General features: G+C 44.6%; 1 protein-coding gene across 1 annotated transcript in view; it reads left to right on the top strand.

The window, feature by feature from the left end:
- The first annotated feature begins 1,151 nt into the window (after positions 1–1,151).
- The window catches only part of PTPN9 (protein tyrosine phosphatase non-receptor type 9), a 97,268-nt gene continuing 74,313 nt past the window's right edge, over positions 1,152–24,106 (top strand). The window contains exons 1-2 of the mRNA XM_040342984.1: positions 1,152–1,452; positions 17,624–17,767. Coding sequence (XP_040198918.1) covers positions 1,420–1,452; positions 17,624–17,767 — 177 coding nt within the window. The 5' untranslated portion in view covers positions 1,152–1,419. The remainder of the gene's footprint in view (positions 1,453–17,623; positions 17,768–24,106) is intronic.

Genomic DNA, 24,106 nt, shown 5'->3' with positions numbered 1-24,106 from the left:
GGGATCCCCGCTGAGCTGTCGGCGGATAGGGTGGTCCCCGCACACAGTGCAGGGACCGCCCTGTCTCTGCTCCGCTGTCCCCTATGGGGGATCGGATGCAGATGGACCGTCTGTCCGTCTGCATCCGATCCGTTCCGCCGAACGGAAGAAAAATAGGGTTTCTTCCGTTCGGAAAAGCGGATGACGCGGACGCTAGCAGATGCTCCATCCGCTAACGGACGCGATCCCATAGGGATTCATTACAAGTCCGTTAACGGACTTGTAATGAGCGGACGAACGTAGGGTTGCCACCTCATCCCTTTAAAACAGAACACATATGAATTACACAGGTTCTGTGGCTGATTAAGGTGGTAATTGAACTCAAGTGGAGCCTTATCTAAATTAAATTAGCCTCAGAACCTGTGTAATTCATATGTGTTCTGTTTTAAAGGGATGAGGTGGCAACCCTAGACGAACGGTCCGCTAGTGTGAAAGGACCCTAAGGTTGCCTCCTCATAATTACACAGGTTCTGAGGATAATTTAATGCAGACAAGGAACCAAGTGATTTTAAAGCGGAGTTCCACCCAAAAATGGAACTTCTGCTTTTCGGATCCCACTTTAACTTACCCCCTTATCAGCCACAGAACCTGTGTAATTAATATGTGTTCGGTTTTAAAGGGATGAGGTGGCAATCTTAGGCCTCGGCCTAGTCGTTACTGCTCACCTCCACCATCACGAGTGAACTCTTCTCTGATTCCCTCCCCTGATGCAGTAACTCTGAGTTCAGTGTTTGCAAGCTCGCTCCTGTGATGGTGGAGGTGAGTAGTAATCACTAGGCCTCAATTAGCAACATCCTGGGAGTATTCCAGTCAGGCATCAGGAAATATGTAAATGGCCTACACCTATAGCAAGGGCATTATACAACTTTAGTCAGAACTGCACAGTTTGCTTTTATCTACAGACAGCCTTTACCTGCATAGGCTTCTTTTTTTTGGGTAAATTATTCTTTTAATTTACAAAAATTAGCAACTTTTGTTTCTGAGTTCAAATAATCTCATGAAGTGTCATGTGCAACAGTGCAAGGCGCCTGTATAATTGTATATGATGTGTTGCTTTTCATTAACTTGCAGCATTAATGTTTGCCACTAGAGGGAGTGTCTGGATTTCTTTTGGCTCTCTGTTTCTATTTTTATGACTGCTTCCTTTTCCCACACCCCTGTCAAGAAAATGCCTCGTTTATATTAAATCTTCTGTGAGACTTTTCTTTCTTTCTTTTATTTCTGTGTGTTGTACTTGCAGCAGGCCACCCTCCCAAGCCTCTGCTTCTCCCATCTCCAGGAATTTGTATCCTTGTGGCAGAGAGGCCTAGCCATCCCCCAACAAGGCCCTGCAGGAATCCCCAGCCTGTAGTAGGAAGTAAGGAGAGACAGGCACAAGGCATGGCACAGGCACTGACCCAGGAAGAGGAGCAGGTAATCCTACGCAATGTTTTATGTGTGTGTATGGAATGTGTAAGATGTTGGGGTGCACACATGGAATGTATGAGATGTTGGGGGTGCACACAGAGAATGGTTGCTTCTTATGTAATTCATATGTGACTACAGCTGTGCAGTCAGAATAAAATAATTGAATGTTCCTGGACAGTGAAACATGTTGTCCTAATACACGTATTATGTCCTGGGGACCATAAAGTCATCATGTAACCATACCGTTCACTATGTACCTATAGAAACAACATTCAATGTCACTTTAGAAGAGGAATCGGAATGGATTTCCATTTAACTGTAGGCCGATTGGATCAGATTTAAATTGGACGGGGATGTTTGTGTGACCGGCTATACCGGCTTTTATCAACCTTTTGTAACACAGAGGAACCCTTCAAATAATATTTACTATATTTGCAGCTCCCTATACATTAGAATTGCTGCTTACATTGATGGTCAGTAGGAAAAATCCCCCCCCCCCCCCCGGTTTATAGATCCCTAAAGTGTCAGTGGTTACATATCTGAGCTTCGGGATTGCTCACTGTTCGTAGAACCCCGAGCAACTTCTGCAAGAACCGCCATTGTTCCACGGAACCCTGGTTGTGAAAGGTAGTGCTTAAAGTAATTGTAAAGCTTCTTCAATGTTTTGTTTTGTTTTCTTGGGGGTTTTTTTCAATAAAAATAACAAACCTGTTATACTTAGACCCGGTTCACACTGGGGAGACACGACAGGCGACGAGTCGCGTCCCATTGAATGCAATGGAACCGTTCTAATAGGAGCGACGCAAGTCGCTCCGACTTAGAAAAAGGTTCCTGTACGACTTCGGGGGCGGCTCGGGGCGACCTGCATTGACTTCTATATAGAAGTCGTTTGGCAAATCGCCTCTGAAGTCGTCCGCGGGACGACTTGCAGAGTCGCCCCCGAAGTCGTGCCGCTGCAGTGTGAACCGACTCTTGGGCCCCTTTCACCTTATGTCCGCTTTTTCATCCATCCGTGTGCGGATGAAAAAGGGACATACATTGGTCCCTATGAGATCGCGTGTGTCAGTCGCCTTCCTCCGATTCTGCAGACTGAGGAAAACCCTATTTTTCCTTCCGTCTGCGGATCAAATGAACATCGACAGACGGTCCGTGTTCACCCGATCCCCCCCACAAGGGAGAGCAGAAAAAAGACAGGGCGGTCCCTGCACAGTGTGCGGGGACCGCCCTGTCATCCGACGGCTCAGCGGGGATCAACAGAGTGATCACCGCTGAGCAAACGGAGGTGCATGGGGCAGATCATTACTGATCCGCCCCGTGTGAAAGGGGCCTAAAAGTGATTGTAAAGATTTAAAAAATAAATAAAATAACAAACATGTCATACTTATGTCCACTGAGCAGCTTGTTTTGCACAGAGTGTCCTCGATCCTCGACTTCTGGGGTCCCTCGGTGGCTCTCGCGGCTTCTCCCTGCATCAGATAGGAGAAGCACTCCATAGACACGTATGCCAGACTCGGCGCCCGTGTCATTAGATTTGATTGACAGCAGCGGGAGCCAATGGCTAAGCTGATATGAATCTATCCAATCAAGAGCTGGGACCCCGTGGCGAGAGGGACAGCGTGTCCCCGCCAAGGGAAATACAGGGCTCAGGTAAGTAAAATGGGGGGAGCTAGGGGGCCAGTCACTACCAGGTGTTTTTTCACCTTAATGCATATGATACAACCCCCTGAAGCCCCATACACACAATCAGAAAATCGTTTGGCAAATACTGCTTTCAAATCGATCGTCCGATAATCAGATCATTAGTACAGAGCTTTCGAGAGCTGACCATGACAGTTCATCAGATATCATTCTATCGGAATGCACAGATTATTTTTTTTTTTTTCGTACAATGCCAGATCGTATGATTTATGTTTAATCAGTACAGAAAATGCAATATAAATGCATTACAACACATGACATCACATCATGACTTTTGATTGACAGCAGCAGGAGCCAATCTATCAATCTGTCCAGTGAGGAGAGCGACAGCGGCTGGAGCTGCTGCGCTCGTGCACATTGCTGGATCGGATTGGGCTCAGGTAAGGAGAAGGGGGGGTCTGGGGGGGAGCTGCAGCATAGGTTTTTCACCTTTAAGTGGTTGTAAACCCTGTTACACCACTTGTACCTACAGGTAAGCCTATAATAAGGCTTACCTGTAAGTACTGTAAATATCTCCTAAACCTGCATGGTTTAGGAGATATTTACCATATACAGTTGCGGCGATGTCATCGGCACATGGGCACTGAAGAAATGGCTCAATAGGGCCGTGACTGGCGGCTTCTCACCGTGACGTTATCGCGCCTCAGGGCAATCACAGCACCGGAGCCCGTGAACCCCGGAAATAACTCAGAGATGCATACTAGTTCATTATGCCTTTGTCTTGCATTTTTTTCCTTTTATATGGGTTTACAACCACTTTAATGCATAGAATGCATTAAGGTGAAACATCTTAAGACTTTACATCCACTTTAATTAACAATGTCCACCTAATGTCATTGTTATTAGCCATGTTTGCCTTACATGCTGCTGCATCTCCGCTAATAAAGAAGCAGAGACCCTGGAGAGCTTCTGCTCTCGTGCACACCGCTGGATCGGGATTGGCTCAGGTGAGAATAAAGGGCAGCTGAGGGGGGGGGGGGTGTTGCACACTGAAGATTTTTTACTTTCTATCCATGAAAATAAACAACCTTCAGGCTTTAGAACCCCTTTAAGCAACCTGCGTGACGCCCGTTTTTTGGCTGCACAGGATAAGCACAGGTGGTCCGTGCATCCCTGTGCGGGCAGTCCCATTCATCTCAGTTGGGATGCAGCAGCTGCATTGAGACTGCAACTGATCTCAATGTATTATTCATGTGGGTGCAAGGCCACTAATACACCCTAGGTGCATTCGGGAGTGTGCACTGCCCCCAGATGTCACATTAGAAGTAGTGGCTGTGTCCATGCAACTGCTGCATCCCAATTGACAGCAATGGGACTGTCCGCACAGGCTTGCACAGGGCACCTGAGCATCTCAATGCGGGTAAACACAGCCACCTAAAAAGCCCTGTGTAAACAAGGCCTAAAGCTCAAGCACCATGAGGATTACGCAACTGCAAATAAGGGATGTTTACTATAACATCAGATAGGGCAGCATGACCTACAGAAGCCAGATCATTACAGCTTTTCACTAATTAAAGTGACCCTGTCTCCACATCCTACCCTGCCAACTAAACACAAATTTGCAGTCTGTGCTATGGTGGTCATACACAGTGGATTTCTCTATTAGGAATAATCGATTGATAGATGACAACACAATTGATCAGTTTGTCACACACAGGGAAGTGGTTTTTGATGGACAGTTGGAAACTTTGATCGTAAGTTATTGATCACACCTCTGTTTCCACCACGCAACCTCATAATCCAATCAATCATAATACAATCAAATTAATGGCTAAATCATCTCAGTGATGCAAATCTATGCAAAACGATCGATAATTTTCAGTCCTGGCTGATTGACTGTTTGATCAAATCTGATCTAAACCAAGTCTAAATTGTTTGGAATGGAAGTTTTGTCTTTTTTAGACAGTTTCCAATTGGATTGTTTTGTTTTGAATTGATCGAATAATACAATCAAGTAAAATCAAAGCCTGTATAACCACCATAATAAATGAAGCACAATCTCTACTGCAGCTATTTAGGAGACCTAATCATAAATATCAGTGCTGTTATTTTGACTAAAGTTTCTGCAGTAGATCTCCCAAGATCGGCCGTGAAATCCTGTGCATAGTAAATGTAGCAAGGTCCCGAACCTCTAGAGGCCTAATAGTGACCTCCAGGGTCAGGGAGAGCTGACATCCTTTTTTTGTGGAATGGGTTACTAGGCATGGTGGGTATAATACAAGCTGTAAAAGGGGGGGACTAATGTGCAAAACCACTCTAACCAAGGGCACTAAAAACAGAATATTAAAATACTAAGATAAAATTCAAATTAAAAGCAGCAGCCACTACTAAAAGGTGCTCACACACCGAAGATCATATGAATAAGAGGGGGTGTAGTGGCGCTTGCCAATAGGAAATTAATAAATGGTCAATGTATATATAACTCACATAAACGTAAACGCACATCAACGTAAATGCCTGACCAGTGTATCCAATTTAAACGTGTTCCACTCCTATTTCCTTATATCCCACCATACATCAACAACCATGATGCGAGGGATGGATAACATGAAGATAATGAAATCCAAAATAAGTAAAAGACTAGAAATAATTTTTCAGTCATCAAAAAATAGATACAATAATAAATATAAAATGTGAAGAATACTCCTTAATCGGTGAAAAGTCCAGTGCAAAAATAAATAAATATAATAAATAGTGAAAAGGTAAAATCCAGAATAAACCTATGACTAAGTGGCGTCGATCTGCCACGCAACGCGTCAGAAGGAGGAGAGCCGTCGGTGACGTCATCTCCGCTCGCGGCCGAGAGCGGAGAACTGCTGAGAATGAAATCATAATACCGTCATAATCTGCATGCTGATTACAGCTATTTTAAATGTGAGTGCTATATTATTTTTTATTAAAACGTATTTGCCTACTACACTATGGGGATTCTATTGTGCTTTCATTGAGTGCCTGTTTGGGAGCGATCTGGGAAATCTGAGGTCGGATGATTGGAGCAAGCTGGGCTGACCTGGAGACACAGATCCACAGTTTAACCTGCTGGGCTTCTTTGACATCATTATAGGCTCAATTTAGCCTTATTTGAGGTGAGAGGCTAGGATTACCTTATAATAAGGCTTGATCTGCACAACTACACTAAATGATCGTGCGGTGGATTGCAGCATAATTTTTCAAGCACTATTGCACTTTGGGGAATATTCAATCAAGCACTTGATTACCGGACTTTGTTTTTTGGAGCACCGTGCACTTTGGAAATTATATTGAAGCACTGATATATTATATATTTTTTTGAACACTATTTATTTAGCATGTTATTGTGCACATATAGACTCTTGCAATTATTTATTATTTAAAGTTAATTTATTATTGATTATTTATTCTGGATTTTACCTTTTCACTATTTATTATATTTATTTATTTTTGCACTGGACTTTTCACCTATTAAGGAGTATTCTTCACATTTTATATTTATTATTGTATCTATTTTTTGATGACTGAAAAATTATTTCTAGTCTTTTACTTATTTTGGATTTCATTATCTTCACATTATCCATCCCTCGCATCATGGTTGTTGATGTATGGTGGGATATAAGGAAATAGGAGTGGAACACGTTTAAATTGGATACACTGGTCAGGCATTTACGTTGATGTGCGTTTACGTTTATGTGTGTTATATATACATTGACCATTTATTAATTTCCTATTGGCAAGCGCCACTACACCCCCTCTTCTTCATATGTAATACAAGCTGATGTGATGGGCGCCAGATACTTTTTGAATGCAAAGAGATTTATTGTCTCTTGAACAAGAACTGTGTGAGAGAGGGTTGGGGCCAGGACACCCTTAAGTAGATGCAATGACAATTGGCAGACTCAAAGACTTCTATAGGTAGACAGCTATACAGTGGAATGCCTCCAGCCAGACACCACTTCTGTATAGGTAGGACCGCTGTCTCCTATGGCAACAAATCTTGTAACAGTCACTAACGGTAGTTGTATTTAACTATTGGTAATACCAATAGTTCTCCTCGCACTCTACAGTGTCTCACTGTAGGTCTTCACTCACTGAGCTCCCAGTCTCTCATTAGACTCTCAGACCCAATCGCCACTGGATCCCCTGAGCTCTTCCACTTCCATAACTCGGTATCTTCCTCAAGTGTCACCCCTGCTTCCCTGCTGGGTCCCTTGCTTGGCACTCACAGATACTCCTCAAGCATCACCCCTGCTGACCCGCTAGGTCCCTAGCTTAGCACTCACTGATGCTCCTCAAGCGTCACCTCTGCTTTCCCTGCTTGGTCCCTGGCTTGGCATTTGCTGAAGTTTTCCTACTTCTTCACCATCCCCAGCTGATGAGAAGACTGCTCTTGTACTGTCTCCAGCCTACTCAGTGATCTCCGGTAACAAGGTGGATGGTCCCTTAGTGGCAACAGCTTCCCCTCCTACCTCCAATCACAGCTGGTTCCCCATCTGGCTGAACCGTTACACTCGGTTGAACTGCAGTATCACCCTGCGCTGCTTCTCCTGCTTCTGTATAGGCCCTCAGACAGCCTAGCAGCCAGATGTCCCCTCAGGCTTTCGGCCTAGCAGCCCGAGGCAGCATAACACATGTCCACACAGACAGCCATCCAGATGGCACAGAACCCCGACCACCTGACTCCACCCAAATAAATAGGCTCTCCCAGCAGGCTAAGGGACTAAAGAAACGCCCGCCAATTGGCTGAGAATCTCCATCCATTCATAACCTGGTAACTAAATTTACTAGCAACCCTGCCTAAACACCGGGGTGCTACATAAACATGATAGGTTGGTAAGTGGCGGTTTTTGGTGTTGATTCAGGAAGATTTTAGAATTTTGCTGTAGAAATTATGTGATGTGGGGACAAGGGGTTAACCCTGAAGGTCTCAGGATGCTGCACACATTCCAGCAGTCTGCAAGACTAGGGCAATGTATCTGGGACTGTATTTGCCCTTTTTTTCTGGCTTATTGTTAATACATATAGAAAAGGGAATGATTTTAGCTTTGTCAAGGCCCACTATAGATACTTTGAGAGCATGATGAGAAGTGGCCAGCAGTCCTTACTTTCACCCATGGCACCCAGTTGTTTATACATAGGCCCCCGTGTACTTGTTAATGTTACTTCAGTGTCACGATCAGGCATTGGGCTTGAAGACCAGTAGCAATAGCAGTTGCAGAACAGGTATACAGGCAGTCACTTCTGGCAGATGACACCGGCGCACCTGAGGTGCGGAGTCTAAGTACTAGCTGGTGTTCACCAGAGCTCCTGATGGTGGAGATAGATTTAGCTGCAAGCTAGTACCAGGTCACGGTCCTCAGGTTTGCCCCACCAGGGTGTGAGCAAGCCGGGGTACAGTAGCAGATAAGCAGACAAGAATGAAACAGCAGCGTGGACAGTAAACATGCCAAGGGATCAAACACAGGTGGTTGCAGATTGGGATCAGGCAGTTAAGTAGTCTAGGAACAGGCCGAGGGTCAAACACGGGTGGTTGCAGGTACAAATGGCAGCAGGAACGACAACAGCAAGGCACTGGCAGGGAAGGCACAATAACCTGGCAAAGAGAAAGTGCAGAAACAAGGCTTTTATAGGAAGTTCATGGGAGGAGCAAGTGGTTCAAGGTTCAGCTGCAATAAAGACACCAAGCAGAGTAGTCTAATGGATCATATAGGTTTATCCAGCAGATCAGACAGGGAACTGTCTAGCATCCCAGATAGCTCAGTGGGAAGAGACAATGCCAGACCCAGAAGAGGTCCCAGGTTCAAGCCCAGGTCCTGACATTCAGTGCATATTGCTAGCTATTCATGTATTTATTATATCATATGGGCCTCCTGTGTGTGTGTGTGTTTTTTTTTTTTTTAACTACGTCTGAGGTACCGTATATACTCGAGTATAAGTCAAGTTTTTTAGCAAATTTTTTTGTGCTGAAAATGCCCCCTCGGCTTATACTCGAGTCACCTTTTTGCGCCTGATCTCCCAGACTTTGGGAACCCGGTACCGGCTGGCTGTAGGTCGGCCCCACTCTCCCTCTACAAGTGTGCAAAGTTTGTTGGCCGGGGAGCACCAATTTTTCAAGGCCGGGCACCCTTTCCATTGACCTCCAATGTTAAATGGTAATTTCTCCGGTGATTTTGGGGACCCGGTACCGGCCGGTCGTAGGTCCCCTGGACCCGAAACTTGGCACACATGTAGCCCCATTTCCCCTCTACAAGTGTGCATGACTCCCATGTTAAACGTCAGTCTAGTCATGGGCACAGTGAGGCATGGACACAGTGAGGCATGCACATGGACACAGTGAGGCATGCAGACGGACACCCTAGGCTTATACTTGAGTCAATACATTTTCCCAGTTTTTTGTGGTAAAATTAGGTGGGTCGGCTTATACTCGAGTATATACGGTATGTCAGCACAGATACTCTAGTTTTGGGTTCTGTACAGTTGGCTGGAGCGATACTTTCAGGGTACAGTCATTCAGTATTCACACATCCTAGTAAGGAGAACATTTATACCTGTATATCCCAGTGTGTTGCAACACATGTTTTTGTGCATTGAAGAGCAATGCATTAGTCAGTTTATTCAAAACAAATGGGCTGTCAATGCACAAAAAAAATTCTGCATATTTTTTTCTCAGCACATGGCAATGCCTCTTTGTGTTGTGGTGTGCTGAAACTCAGGTTTGTTACAGTGCATTCCAGATGTGTGTTGAGGTTCAATCAATTAATTTTGCATTATTACACATTGCAAAAAAAACACAGTCCTAAGAATTCATAATTGGTGTCAGTGTCACCCTTTTTTGAATTCTTAGGACTGTGTTTTTTTTGCGATGTGTAATAATGCAAAATTAAATTAGAATGATGTTACACCACTGCACAACTAATGTTGGTGCTTGTGACAGATTCATTAAAAGAGAAGTATGGCCAAAGCTCCATTGCCCATATTTCTCCTGTAGGTCACAAGAGTGCACTTAGTTATGCTCTCTTGCGAATGGGTCATTCACTATTTTGGCTCTGATGAAAAGAGGGTTCACCCTCGAAACGTGTCAGCCAACAGATGCCTCCTGGTCTTACCACTTCCTTTTGTAGACTACAGCAGACCTGAAGAAGATTGGTCCCACTTCCCTAGATATGCGTACATTTTATCTGTGTGTTTCGTATAATAATTGTTGTTCTGTTTTCAAATAAAATGTATTGTGGTAATGCACTAGGTCGGTGCGCCCTTCTTTTGTTGTTGCTTCTTCGTTTTTAGTTCTTAGATCTTAGTGTCCGCTGACATTACAGAGCCAGCCCTGGCTCTGCTGGGATCACAACAATAATGTCAGGATCCACAAGGATGCCTCACTGGCAGCTGGCTCAGCCTCTCAGTGGGCCGCTGGGAGCCTGAGCCAGCCACTCCCACCCCCTCCACAGCCCAGTGCTCCAGTGAGTGTTGGAGGGACAGAACAGTGACAGTCGTTGATTAGAGTGGACCCGAGAACTGAGCAATTAGTGATCTTTGATCACTCAGCTCTCAGTGAAGAGCTGGCTGGGCACAGCTGCATCTTGAATCAATGCTGCAGCCACCAAGGTGAGGAGGTATGTTTAATTTTTTAGGATCCTGCACTTCTTTTTTAAATTTGTCAAAGGAGACATGGTGGGGAGGGCAACACTGAGACCAGGGCTTCCACAGTGGACCTGCCCTACCTCTGCATCTGTCACAGACCCAGCACCCGAGGAGCTGATTTGTTGGGTGGGTGAAGCCTGATGGGGATGGTGAGAGACTAGTCACCATTAGAGCTGCCTCCCATAGATTGAAAACAGACTGCAGAGGGCCGATTCCATAGCCATTAGACTCAATGGTGCCTACTGTGAATCATAAAGGAGATGGAGTTGAAAAATTGATCCCCAAGCAAATGGACAGAAAAAATGGTACGCTGTTCCTTTTAAGTCAGGTGTCAACTAGTGATATACCAATTGTGAGAAAATAAAGTGCTAATACACTGAATATTGTACAATACAATATAACATAAAATTGGGAAATTAAATATTAAAAATGCAATAATGGTAATGAAAAGTCCACTATCATATGCCGATAAATATAGTGCTCAGTGCTCTCAATCCAATGTCACTTTTCAAAGGTGCTCCAGTGCTGCCAAAATGTGCACCTTGGTATAAAAAAGATAGCCTCTTACCAGAAAACCTGGATCTTGATTACAGAGATCAAAACCAGCCCGCAATCAATCTCCACAATGGAAGCTTCAATCTCATAGGGATCTCAACCGTGCTTTAGCCCTGGTTCACACTGGGTACGATTTGGAACGATTTGAGATGCGATTTGACATGTCAAATCGCATCTCAAATCGGCGGCAATTGTCAGCAATGGCACTGTCCTAATCATTGCGACGCCGCATCTGCGATTTCAAAAAGTAGTTCCTGTACTACTTTTTGCGATTTCGGGCCGCGATTTACATAAAATTGCGGCCGAAATCGCGGCAAAATCGCGGCCGCTAAATCGCGGTAAAATCGCGCATTTTACCGCGATTTTGAATTCGCAGCAGTGTGAACCTAGGCTTAAATGAAAGTCACTCACCAGGTGGACATGTATGAAATGCAAACAAGGAGAAGCCACATAGTGTAAAACAGGTAGGTAAATAAAGGAATACACTTATAATCAGGCTGTAAAATCCAAGCAGTATCATAAAATCAAGTTGGTCGCGGTGTCACCCATCACAAGTGCACTCCACCTGGTACTCACTTCACTGAGCACTTAATTCATCGACACGTGGTAGTGGACTTTTCATTACCAATATTACATGTTTTATATTTAATTTCTCATTTCTATGCTAAATTGTATTTCTTATTATTCAGCGTATTAGAACTTTTATCACAATTGGTATATCGCTGGTTGACATCTGACTTAAAGGAACAGCGCACCATTTTTTGTATCCATTTGTCTATTGTTGCCTGGTATTCAGACATTTTGGGGGTTAATACTAAAGGCAAATCCACTTTGCACTTCAAGTGCACTTGGAAGTAAAGTCGCTGTAGATCCGAGAGGTACATGCAAGGAAAATATAGAAAAAAACGCATTTTAGCTTGCACATGATTGGATGATAAAATCAGCAGAACTTCCCCTCAGATCTACAGCGACTGCATTTCTAAGTGCACTTTCAGTACTCTTCTTAAGTATACTTGTAGTGCAGAGTGGATTTGCCTTTAGTAAATCAACCCCTTGGTGTTGCAGCGGTTCATTAATTATAGAGGCTTAGCGCAAAAATATTATTTTTCTTTTTTGATCCCCAAGCAAAACATGACTTATTACTTGGTGGAGCAAGTACTGAGGAAAGATGTTTCTTGTAGATGCCAGCACAGGTGTCCGCACAGGGTGTGACAGGTGTGCCTGGGCACACTCTAATCACCCACGTGTGGCTCAGATTCTCTCTGTTTTGACTCCTGATTTTTCACCAAAGCCCCTAACAGAGCTCCTAAATTTTAAAAAATAAAAATAAATTAAATGTAAAATAATAAAAATCAAAACTACTGACACCATCCATTGACCTACTGACACCAATCTCTGCCCTTGTGACACCGTTGGTATACAGTATATACACATACAACCATATGTTTGAGCTTTGGGGTGCACACCCTAATGCAATAGGCATTTTGGTTCACTCTTCTTTCCAGATCTTCTCGAACTCCTTAAAGGGTCACTAAAGGGAAAAACATTTCTTTTTTGCTGAAATGACTGTTTACAGGGTATAGAGACATAATAGTTAACTGATTCCTTTTAAAAATGATTAAACATAGATCAAAACCAATCATAAAATGTACAATTTAGTTTCATTTTGCTGTTGTTTCCTGGTTCTCTGATGTACAGAGCCAATAGAGGGCAGTGAAGGTTTTGCAAAATGAAACTGGATTGGTGCTGAGGGGTTTTAGACACACAGTAATCACACCTCCTTGATTAGTCACCACAGTGAGAAATATCCCAGTACTGTGGTGATCAGGAAACAGACAACCAGGAAGTGTCCAGAACAGAGAGGAATTACAGCAACATCAAAGCAAAAACGAACAATGAGGACATGAAACCAGTACTGCAGTAAGGTAAAGGAAGCTATTTAGCTAAACAAAAAAAAATTCCTTTAGTGACCCTTTAAGGTTTCTAGACTGTCACTTGGCAACTCAAAGTTTCAGCTCCCTCCATACATTTTCTATAAGTTTAAGGTGTGGAGACTAGCTAGTCTACTCCATAACCTTAATGTGTTTCTTCTTAATGGCTGACAACAATGAAAAGTGTAGATAATACTAATACAAAATATAAACATCAATAAATCATAATGTCCATATAGAAATGCATGTGATGAAACATAAAAAAAATCCAAAAAAAGAAGATAAGTGACTGGAGTGAACAAACAGTTCAATATCATTTCAAACGTCTACTTCTGGGGAGAAGTTTGATGTGCTTGTGAAGAGGACCACCACAAGTGAAAATTGACATTGAATGTGCTGCCACCACCAAACACAATGATCGAGTAGTCTTACCAGATTCAATGGGCTACTAACAAGCAGCCGAATGCTCAGAGAAACTGGAGTAGATTGGACTTCACAGGAACCAGTGTACACGGAACCAGCACAGAGGGAATGCAGCCACTCCAACTCGGCCTCCAAAAAATGCAGGGCTAAACCAGGCATATATAAATTGAAGAAGGAAAAACACCAACATAGCATAAAGACCTTAACCAAATAGTTTTATTGAATAAGTAATGCACTTACATCAATATGGATGGATACAGACACTGTATATATGTGATCACAGAAGAGGATAGAAGAAAGCGTGATAACATGGAGCCAGCACAATACGTCCCAACGTTTCGTCCACTAAGACATCATCCCGAAGACGTCATCCTGTACCCCTGGATGATGTCTTAGACGAAACGTTGGGACGTTTTGTGCTGGCTCCATGTTATCGCGTTTTGTACTATACTCGCATGCTTTTTCTCTCTCCTGATTCAGTAGCATTTAAGAGCTTGCTCCTGTGATGAGGAAGGTGAACGGTAAGAGCTTGGGTCTCTCTTAGCAATGTCCTAGGAGTTTTCCAGTCAGGCTTCATGAGGAGCATAAATGTCCTATACCTACAGCAGGGCTCAAAATTTCAAGTCCTGAGCTACTAGCCAGGCCTCAAGGGTTACTCGCCACCAGTTGCCCCACCCAACCCCTACCATGACACGCCCTCCTAAATTATCTCATTAAATTACACTTAAATGTTTTATGCAGAATGAAGTTATAAAAATACATATTAACAACAACTTTATCTGTGCCCAAAAATGCAGCCACGTGTCCCCAGTGCAGCCTACCTGTGCTGGGTAAGGGAGAGGAGAGCCGCCGCCGCGTTGTTCAAAGCACGTGGCAGAGAACACGGCTATTGAATTGAAAGCTGTTATATTCCCCGCGCTTTGAAAAATGCGGCGGCAGTGACTCTTCTCTCTCTTCCCCTAAGATTACTCTCACACTCGCCAGCCCTCAAAATCCACTCGCAAAATGCGAGCATGTGAGTGGAAATTTTGAGGGCTGCCTACAGTATGGATATTATTCAACTTTAGTCAAAGCTTCACAGTTTGTTTTTATCTTCAGACACCCTTACCTGCATAGGCAGTTTTTTGGTAATACTTGCTGTAACAACTAAAGCAGACCTGGGCAAACTACGGCCCGCGGGCCGTATACGGCCCGGCGGACCTTTTAATCCGGCCCACCCCCGCCGCCGCAACCTACTGTTATCACCGCGGCGGGGAACATAACAGACAGCGTTCGTTTGAACAGCTGTTTTCCCCGCCGCGCATAGACACTCCCCCTTGGACTGATCTGTCCAATCGCGAGCAAGGGGGAGTCACATAGACACTCCCCCTTGCTCGCGATTGGACAGATCCGTCCAAGGGGGAGTGTCTATGGCATAGACACTTCCCCTTGGACGGATCTGTCCAATCGCGAGCAAGGGGGAGTCACATAGACACTCCCCCCTTGCTCGCGATTGGACAGATCCGTCCAAGGGGGAGTGTTTATGCGCAGCGGGGAAAACAGCTGTTCAAACGAACGCTGTCTGTTATGTTCCCCGCCGCGGTGATAACAGTAGGCAGGGCCGGGAGGGGTCACTGTGCCCATCACACGCAGCACATGCAGCCACTTGTGCCAACACATGCAGCCACTTGTGCCAACACACGCAGCCACTTGTGCCAACACACACAGCCACTTCACCACCATAAATTGTCGCCACTGTGCCAATCACACGCAGCCACTGTGCCAATCACACTCAGCCACTGTGCCCATCACACGCAGCCACTTGTGCCAACACATGCAGCCACTTGTGCCAACACATGCAGCCACTTGTGCCAACACACGCAGCCACTTGTGCCAACACACGCAGCCACTTCGCCACCATAAATTGTCGCCACTGTGCCAATCACACGCAGCCACTGTGCCAATCACACGCAGCCACTGTGCCATCACATGCAGCCACTGTGCCAATCACACGCAGCCACTGTTCCCATCAAACGCAGCCACTGTGCCAATCACACGCAGCCACTGTGCCAACACACGCAGTCACTGTGCCATCAATTGTTGCCACTGTGCCCATCACACGCAGCCACTGTGCCATCAATTGTCGCCACTGTGCCCATCAAACGCAACCACTGTGCCATCACACGCAGCCACTGTGCCATCACATGCAGCCACTGTTTAATCAATTGTTATTGATTAAACAGTGGCTGCCTGTCCCCAGCCTCTGTCCCCCTCCTGTGTCATGTCCCCAGCGTCTGTCCCCCTCCTGTGTCATGTCCCCAGCGTCTGTCCCCCTCCTGTGTCATGTCCCCAGCGTCTGTCCCCCTCCTGTGTCATGTCCCCAGCGTCTGTCCCCCTCCTGTGTCATGTCCCCAGCGTCTGTCCCCCTCCTGTGTCATGTCCCCAGCGTCTGTCCCCCTCCTGTGTCATGTCCCCAGCGTCTGTCCCCCTCCTGTGTCATGTCCCCAGCGTCTGTCCCCCTCCTGTGTCATGTCCCCAGCGTCTGTCCCCCTCCTGTGTCATGTCCCCAGCGTCTGTCCCCCTCATGTGTCATGTCCCCAGCCTCTGTCCCCCTCATGTGTCATGTCCCCAGCCTCTGTCCCCCTCCTGTGCCATGTCCCCAGCCTCTGTCCCCCTCCTGTGCCATGTCCCCAGCCTCTGTCCCCCTCATGTGTCATGTCCCCAGCCTCTGTCCCCCTCCTGTGTCATGTCCCCAGCCTCTGTCCCCCTCATGTGTCATGTCCCCAGCCTCTGTCCCCCTCCTGTGTCATGTCCCCAGCCTCTGTCCCCCTCCTGTGTCATGTCCCCAGCCTCTGTCCCCCTCCTGTGCCATGTCCCCAGCCTCTGTCCCCCTCCTGTGCCATGTCCCCAGCCTCTGTCCCCCTCCTGTGTCATGTCCCCAGCCTCTGTCCCCCTCCTGTGTCATGTCCCCAGCCTCTGTCCCCCTCCTGTGTCATGTCCCCAGCCTCTGTCCCCCTCCTGTGTCATGTCCCCAGCCTCTGTCCCCCTCCTGTGTCATGTCCCCAGCCTCTGTCCCCCTCCTGTGTCATGTCCCCAGCCTCTGTCCCCCTCCTGTGTCATGTCCCCAGCCTCTGTCCCCCTCCTGTGTCATGTCCCCAGCCTCTGTCCCCCAGTTTTCCAACAATGATATTTACTGCTTTTTATAAAGAAATACAATTGATTTTATGCAGTATTGAGTTTAGCCTTTTGGCCCGGCCCTCCAAAATATTTTTAGTTTCTCATGTGGCCCCATCGAAAAAATAATTGCCCACCCCTGAACTAAAGCATCGTAGGCACCATAAATAGACAACCCTGTCTGGCTGCCTTTGCAGCTAAAGGGGGGCTTTTGGTAGAAAATGCTGCTTAACTGCCAAGTTTATCTCCGCCAATCGCACTCGTAAAGTTGGCTTAAGATAAGAAGGCACACAGGCTCTTGATTATTCTAGGCATGGTATTCGTATGAGCTTGGTGGGTCTGTGGCAGGAATGATGACTGCAAGTTTCCGTTTTCTGAGAACTGATTTCAACAATTTTATATTTCCTGTAAAAGAATTTGGATTTTTTTCGACTGAACTAAAATAATTAAAAAAGTAAAAAGTATTATTTTAAAATGACCTTGGTATACAAGTGATAGGGTGGCACATGATTGATTTACATGGGTGTTATTTTGGTGAGCAAAATATAAATTGTCAACTTTTAGAGGCTGATGTATAAAAACTGGAGCAAATGAAAATTGTGAACTGTAATTCTGAAATTTGCAGTAGAAAAACAACCCTGGGAAGTGATTGGTCTTTACAGTAAACCATTCCATTTGTCTTTACATTAGTTATGTTTTTGTATACTGTAAATACTGTAGCAATTCTGCAGATCCTTAACATTGAACAGTACTCCTTTCCCTGGCCTCTGATATTTTTACTTACCTTCTTATATTTCGGTCCTTAGGCTACTCGGCGGTTCCTGCAGGAGATGAATTCCTGGACTTCCTTCCACTCCGTTCCTCCTCTCTCCTGGGATGTTGCTGTGAAATTTCTCATGGCTAGAAAATTTGATGTTGTTCGAGCCATAGAACTCTTCCACTCATACAGAGTAAGGGAGACATACATAACAGTCATCAGTGCTTTCCATCTTTCTCTGTATCTCTGTCTTATCAGCTTGCATCTGCTAGATATAATACATTTTCCGGCCATCACAGTTCTCTGAAAAATTTCACCATTAAGTACAGTTTTATGCATGCATAACAAATATAAAGGCCTAATTAATAACCTTGTTGCACTGGTCATTTATTAGACCTTTATATTCCTTCTATACTAATATATGTATGTCTGTATAAAGATTGAAGTGTAGGTAAAGGCAAAACCTTTATTTTTTTGGATAGAGATAACGTTTTTTTTGCCATCTGTGTCCTATTGAGATTTTCCTTCACTTCCTGTCCCATAGCCAGAACCAGTAAGAGAAAATCCCTCCAAAGTGAGGAAATCTAAGTGTGTCACCAGAGCTAGTGTCCCATTGGAAGATTTCCCCACTTTGGCCCTTTCAGACGGGCCGGACCCAGTTTTTCTTAGCAGGAGATCTTTCCGCTGATCCCCTGCTGAGCTGAGCGGAGCTGCCTGATGATAGATGTCCACTCTGCATATGCCCGCTCTAGCTGTATTGGAAGTCAGATGTAAATGGAACGGCTGTCCTTTTACACTTGACTGCCCTCCCATCTGGCCAGATGGAGGGGGAATGGATCCCCTTCTATTTGTTTTTGGTGGATAGGAGGTAGCCGACACAAGTCTGTTTACATGCGACTGCCAATAGAGAAGAATGGATCCGATCAACTCTGCCTAAAAAAAGAACAGGTGGACCCAATCAGACGGCCCTTGTGAAAGAGGCCTATAAGTATTTTGATGCAAAATTTGGGATTTTATTTTACTTTCACTTTCAGTTAAAAACAATCAACAGGACAAATAAAGGGGGGAATCTCAATAGCAGGGGCACAAAAAAACAATACAAACTATCAGGTGTTCTACTTCATCTCCACTCTGTCCAAAAAAAAGTTTTGCTTTTTAGTTACATCTGTAAAAATATTCATGATTCAGTGGGAAAGAGCATATGTACTAGGGTTGTGAATTCCAAAGAGACTTCCCCAGCATGCACTGTAGAACTTTCATTGGTTCAGCGCAAACATTTTCGTGTCACTGTTCATATCATGCCATGTACAAATGACTGTGCTCAGGACTGATTTTTCAATTTAGCATGACAGATCCCTTCTTACAAAATCACATGCATTGCATTTATGCTTGTGTCTACAATTGTGATTTTAATCTCTTGCTGCTGAGAGATTTAACTATTTGCTGGCAGTTACCTGAACAGGCTAAAAACACACAGAGTTCCCCTATCCTCCTGGAACATTTGCAAGGATGAAGAGAGAACACAGTAATCATGGAACAATTATTGTGCCAAAATAGGGGTGTTACACACCAAATGAATAAAAATACAGAATCTTTATTACACTCCTTAAAAAACATTTCTAAAATGTGTCCAGTCGACTACACCATAAGTCATGTCCAGACTATTTTGAAGAATATGCAATCAACATATGAAAGCGTGGTCAATCAATTTGTTTCATGTAGCTTGTATCTTCAGGATCCACACTCGCATGTGTAGCCGATTGGCTCACAACGCATGTACAGACATAATAAACAAGATGAAAGGGGCCATCAACAGAATCCTCCACATAGCCACATAAATATCTGTCAGAATAAATCAGTTACAAATGTGATCAACATAATCCATGCCTAAAGATTTGCATTTGATATACTGCTGCGCAAATATCATGAAATATAAAAAAAAAAAAAATACAAGAATACCCATTTTATTCTCCAGCTCCTCTGCTTACAAAGTGTATATACTGTAAGTGTAGCCTAGTACTAGGCCAAAAGGAGCAAGCCATGACATTATCTGCAGTTTCCTGGATATTAAAGGCGAACAGACAAGCTGGACTTCAATGCGCTTCCGACTCCCTTCAGCAGTGGCAGTGCCCAATGGACTGTGAAGCTGACTGCAGTGGAATTTTGGAGTTGAGGTCCAAGCAGGGAAAATTATTGTGGACCTCTAATACTCAGTGGACAACAGCTCCAAAAAGGAGGCCAGGACGGGGGCAGAGAGGAGCAGTATTTGCCCAGGCTGTCTTTGCATAGTCTTTCTGCAGCGGTAGGCTGAGGTGAACACATCCCCCCCCCCCCCATTAGATCTGCTTGTACCAAGAGCCTTCAGGTGTGCAATCAGAAGAAAGAGAAGTTCGGAAAGCATGGAGACTGTGATCCTATCGCTGTAAGAATACAAATGCAAAGCATAGATGGAGCTAAAGTTAGAGCACCACTTGAGGCACCATCCCCATCACAATACAAGAATTTGGAGATTTTAGTAGCTCTGGCCCATATTCTCTGTAAAAATCCGTGGGCTGCGCTTAAGGCACTTACACTCCGCTGTCCCAACTTACAGGAGCAAGTGTTGTATTCCCCAAACACTTGCTCCGTAAGTTGGGATGGCGGAGTGTAAATGCCCCGGCGTAGCCTGGCGGATCTCCAAGGGGGCGGCTTGTATTCAAATTAAGCGCGCCCCCGATTCTAATGAACTGCGCATGCGCCGGGCTTCAAAAAGCCCAGTGCGCATGCTCCAGTTCTCGGTGGAAAACGTCAATGACGCCGACGTGTGCGTCATTGACGTAAAGTCGTATTCAAGAACGACTTACGGAAACGACGTACCCGACGAAAAAACACGACGCGGACCCGACGCCATCCGTAACATGGCCTACGTGGGACTTGCGGAAATGTAATCCTCATATAGCAGGACTAAATTTCCGCTTACGCAAACGACGGTTACGTGACGCGTTCGGGAATCGGCGTAGAAGGATCATTTGCATACGCAAATGAGTCCTTCATGTAAATGCCATCTAGCGGCGGCCGGCGTCATTACATTTAAGATCCGTGTAAGTGACTTACAGATGGCGGATCTTAAGTGTATCTATGCGAAAATGATTCTAAGAATCAGTCGCATAGATACACAGGCCAAAAAAGGGAGATACGATGGAGTATCCTGAGATACTCCATCGTAACTTCTATGAGAATATGGCCCTCAGTCTTTCAACAAAATTGGTAGCAATTTAATCACTAAGTGTAGCAAATGAGTGCTAAGTAAATGGGTGATCAGTGGAGAAGGGATTTTTTTCCATGATCTTGCAATGCTCCATTCATTTGCTATTGATTTCTACCACATGCTTCTTGTGTAGCTTTGTTCATAGACAATGTTTTACTAGTAGCAGGATCTGCTGTATAGCTCTAGCCTTTTCAGGTGGCAGCAAGTTGTTAAATCTCTTAGCAGCATGAAATTAAAATTGCAAGTGTAACCCTAGCCTTACATCCTTACATTATAAGAGAAAACAGTGCAGCGCAAAACCAAAATTGATTAATAAGTGAAAAACAGTGAAAATCAATAAAGTCCAAAGCGATTGGAAATCCAATCAGGCACTTCCTAGGATTCTTCACCAAGTGAGATTGAACACACCAAAACTTATAAGTGATCCCTCCACCAGTGAAAGATGGGTACTCTCAAATCCTTGCATACCTTTCTTAGAAATATGAACACATTTTTAAAAACAAAAATGTCATTATAAATGTGGTTTTAAATTGTTAAATGAGAAAGCAAGGCATTGCCAGTGTCAACAGAATAATGTTCCATAATGATTAGAAAATTACTACATTTCTTTATGGCTGGTTTTGAAAGATAATATAAGAAGACCATAAATAGTATTATAATTGAAACAGTGGCCATCAACATTCATGATATTTCTCTGGACCCTATAGCCCAAAACTGGGCACAGCACAAAAAAACCCCTTGCTGGGCAGAGAAGGGGGGGGGGGTGGGGGGTTGTGGTTGCAGAAGAGGCATTATCCTGTCTTCCAGATGCTGTCCTCTTCTACCTTTAGCTCTGATCTGGTGGTCAGAGCCTTGTGTCTTTTTTCGTACAGTGCAGGGCTATTAACTGTGTATTGTATGTGGCAAAGACAGGAGTGCCAGAGCAGCTTATAGAGGGGACTGCAGGGGACCACTCCCACAGATTGAGGGAGCCTGCTGGAGCACGGAAAAATGGAAAGTAATAGAGCTTCTTCTGCAACCCCCTAGACCTTACAAGATTTTAACTCTTGCAGTGTTGGGGGTGCAACTGCAAGGGTTAGTTTTTTGTTGTGCCTGGAGTTGGGCTTTAAAAGGGAACTTATGATTTGTCCATGCAAAGAAAAGTGACTAGTTCCTTTTTGTTTTCACAATTCCTTTTGATCTCCTACCACTGGTATGGTGAAATATGTGACTCACTCCCTTCCTTAGCTTTTTACTTGATTGGCCACACCCAGTGCTGTCACGTGGGAACAGGGAGGGATTTCTGAGCTCTGTGTAAGCGCCATGTTGCAACTAGAATGGTATTCAGTGCTTGGGGAGGGAAGCGGAGGAGAAGTAAGAATATGGGGCTTGGGGGCTGTGTGTTTTCTTGCATTTTAGAAATGCACTGCACCAAAAATCACAGTAAAAAACGCACCAAGCTCCGCTCTAAAAAAAGAAAAAAAAAGTTCTGAAGCTTCTTCGGGGCGATTGCCGTGTGTGTAGGGCAGCCCATTCAGGTGGTTGAGCTGCTCTGTGTGATGAGTGAAAATGCTCCAAAACACCCCCCTCCTCGCTAAAAAAATAAATAAAATGCATGTGGAAATGCGAGTTCCCGCTATGCAGAGATATGAGCGTGGCTTGGAAGCTGAGTGTTTCTGTCCACTCCCTCCTATGTACTTGTATAAAGATGGCCATACACTATGCAATCTGATTGTATATTATGTATTTAGTGAGAAGGGGGATTGCATTTCAGTGCAGCTGGGAGTGGGTGGGTGGATGATGCAGGGTGTGTGCTAATGAGGTCAGCTGGTCAAATCCTTCCAGTGTCATGACCTACAATCTGTAAGGACGTAAGACAGAAACAATAGATATTGAAAACATGGATGGAGGACATTAGGGTAAGTGTCTGTAAATTTTATGGAAAGCATTGATATTTTTGCAAAAAAAAAGTACATGAATGCTATATTGGTACATAGGGGAGCTGGAATTTAGAAGAAAAAAAAAGGTGAACTTGGTCTTAAATGAAAAATAGGCTACTGGGCCAACAAATGATAACTAAAGGCAAAACTTGGTAGGGTTTTTATTGCTACCTCTGCCCCCTTTAGGGAAGTTCACCCTCTCTATTTGCTCTGTTTATCGTTATCATTAAAAAGTAAATCCCAAATGTTGTGATTTACCCAGAACAGTAATTGAGGGGAATTCTTCCAATGGGTACACAAGTTCTGGGGGGGCCCAATGGATTCCCTTAAAGGGGTTGTAAAGGTTTGTCTTTTATTCTCTAAATTGGTTCCTTTCAGCTAGTGCATTGTTGGTTAACTTACCTTTTCCTTCAATTTGTTTGAATTTCTCACTTCCTGTTTCTCCTCAGTAAGCTTTCCACCATCATCCGAGCGGTGGAAAGTCATTTAGAACAGCTTACTGAACACCTTACTGAGGAGGAACAGGAAGTGAGAAATTCAGACAAAGAAAAAAACATTTAGGGGTAGATTCACAAAGGAGATACGACGGCATATCTCCAGATACGCCGTCGTATCTCTGAGTCAGGCCGGTCGTATCTATGCGCCTGATTCATAGAATCAGTTACGCATAGATTTCTGTTAGATCCGACTTACGCCGTCGGATCTTAACTGCATATTTACGCTGGCCGCTAGGGGCGTGTACGCTGATTTACGCCTAGAATATGTAAATCAGCTAGATACGCGAATTCACGAACGTACGCCCGGCCGATGCAGTACAGTTATGCCGTTTACGTTAGGCTTTTACCGGTGTAAAGTTACCCCTGCTATATGAGGCGTATATGCCGCGCACCAATGTTAATTATGGCCGTCGTTCCTGCAATGAAATTTTAAAAATTTACGTTGTTTGCGTAAGTCGTCCGTGAATGGGGCTGGACGTCATTTCCGTTCACGTCTAAACCAATGATGTCCTTGCGGCGTACTTTGGAGCAATGCACACTGGGAAATTCCACGGACGGCGCATGCGCCGTTCGTGAAAAACGTCAGTCGGGTCAGGGTTGATTTACATAACACACGCCCACCTCTTCACAATTTGAATTAGGCGGGCTTACGCCGGCCTGTTTACGCTACGCCGCCGCAACTTTCTTTTAAGAATACGGCACTTGCCTGTAAAAGTTGCGGAGGCGTAACGTAAATAGGATACGTTACGCCTGCACAAAGAAATGCCATTCTACGTGAATCTACCCCTTCGAAGGGAAATTTAAGGAAAAGGTAAGTGAACCAACAATGCACTAGCTTAAAGGAACCTATTTAGAAAATAAAAGATGAA

This window comes from Rana temporaria, chromosome 3, assembly GCF_905171775.1.
Source record: "Rana temporaria chromosome 3, aRanTem1.1, whole genome shotgun sequence".
Lineage (NCBI taxonomy): Eukaryota > Metazoa > Chordata > Amphibia > Anura > Ranidae > Rana > Rana temporaria.
This window is presented reverse-complemented; position numbering and strand designations above follow the sequence as displayed.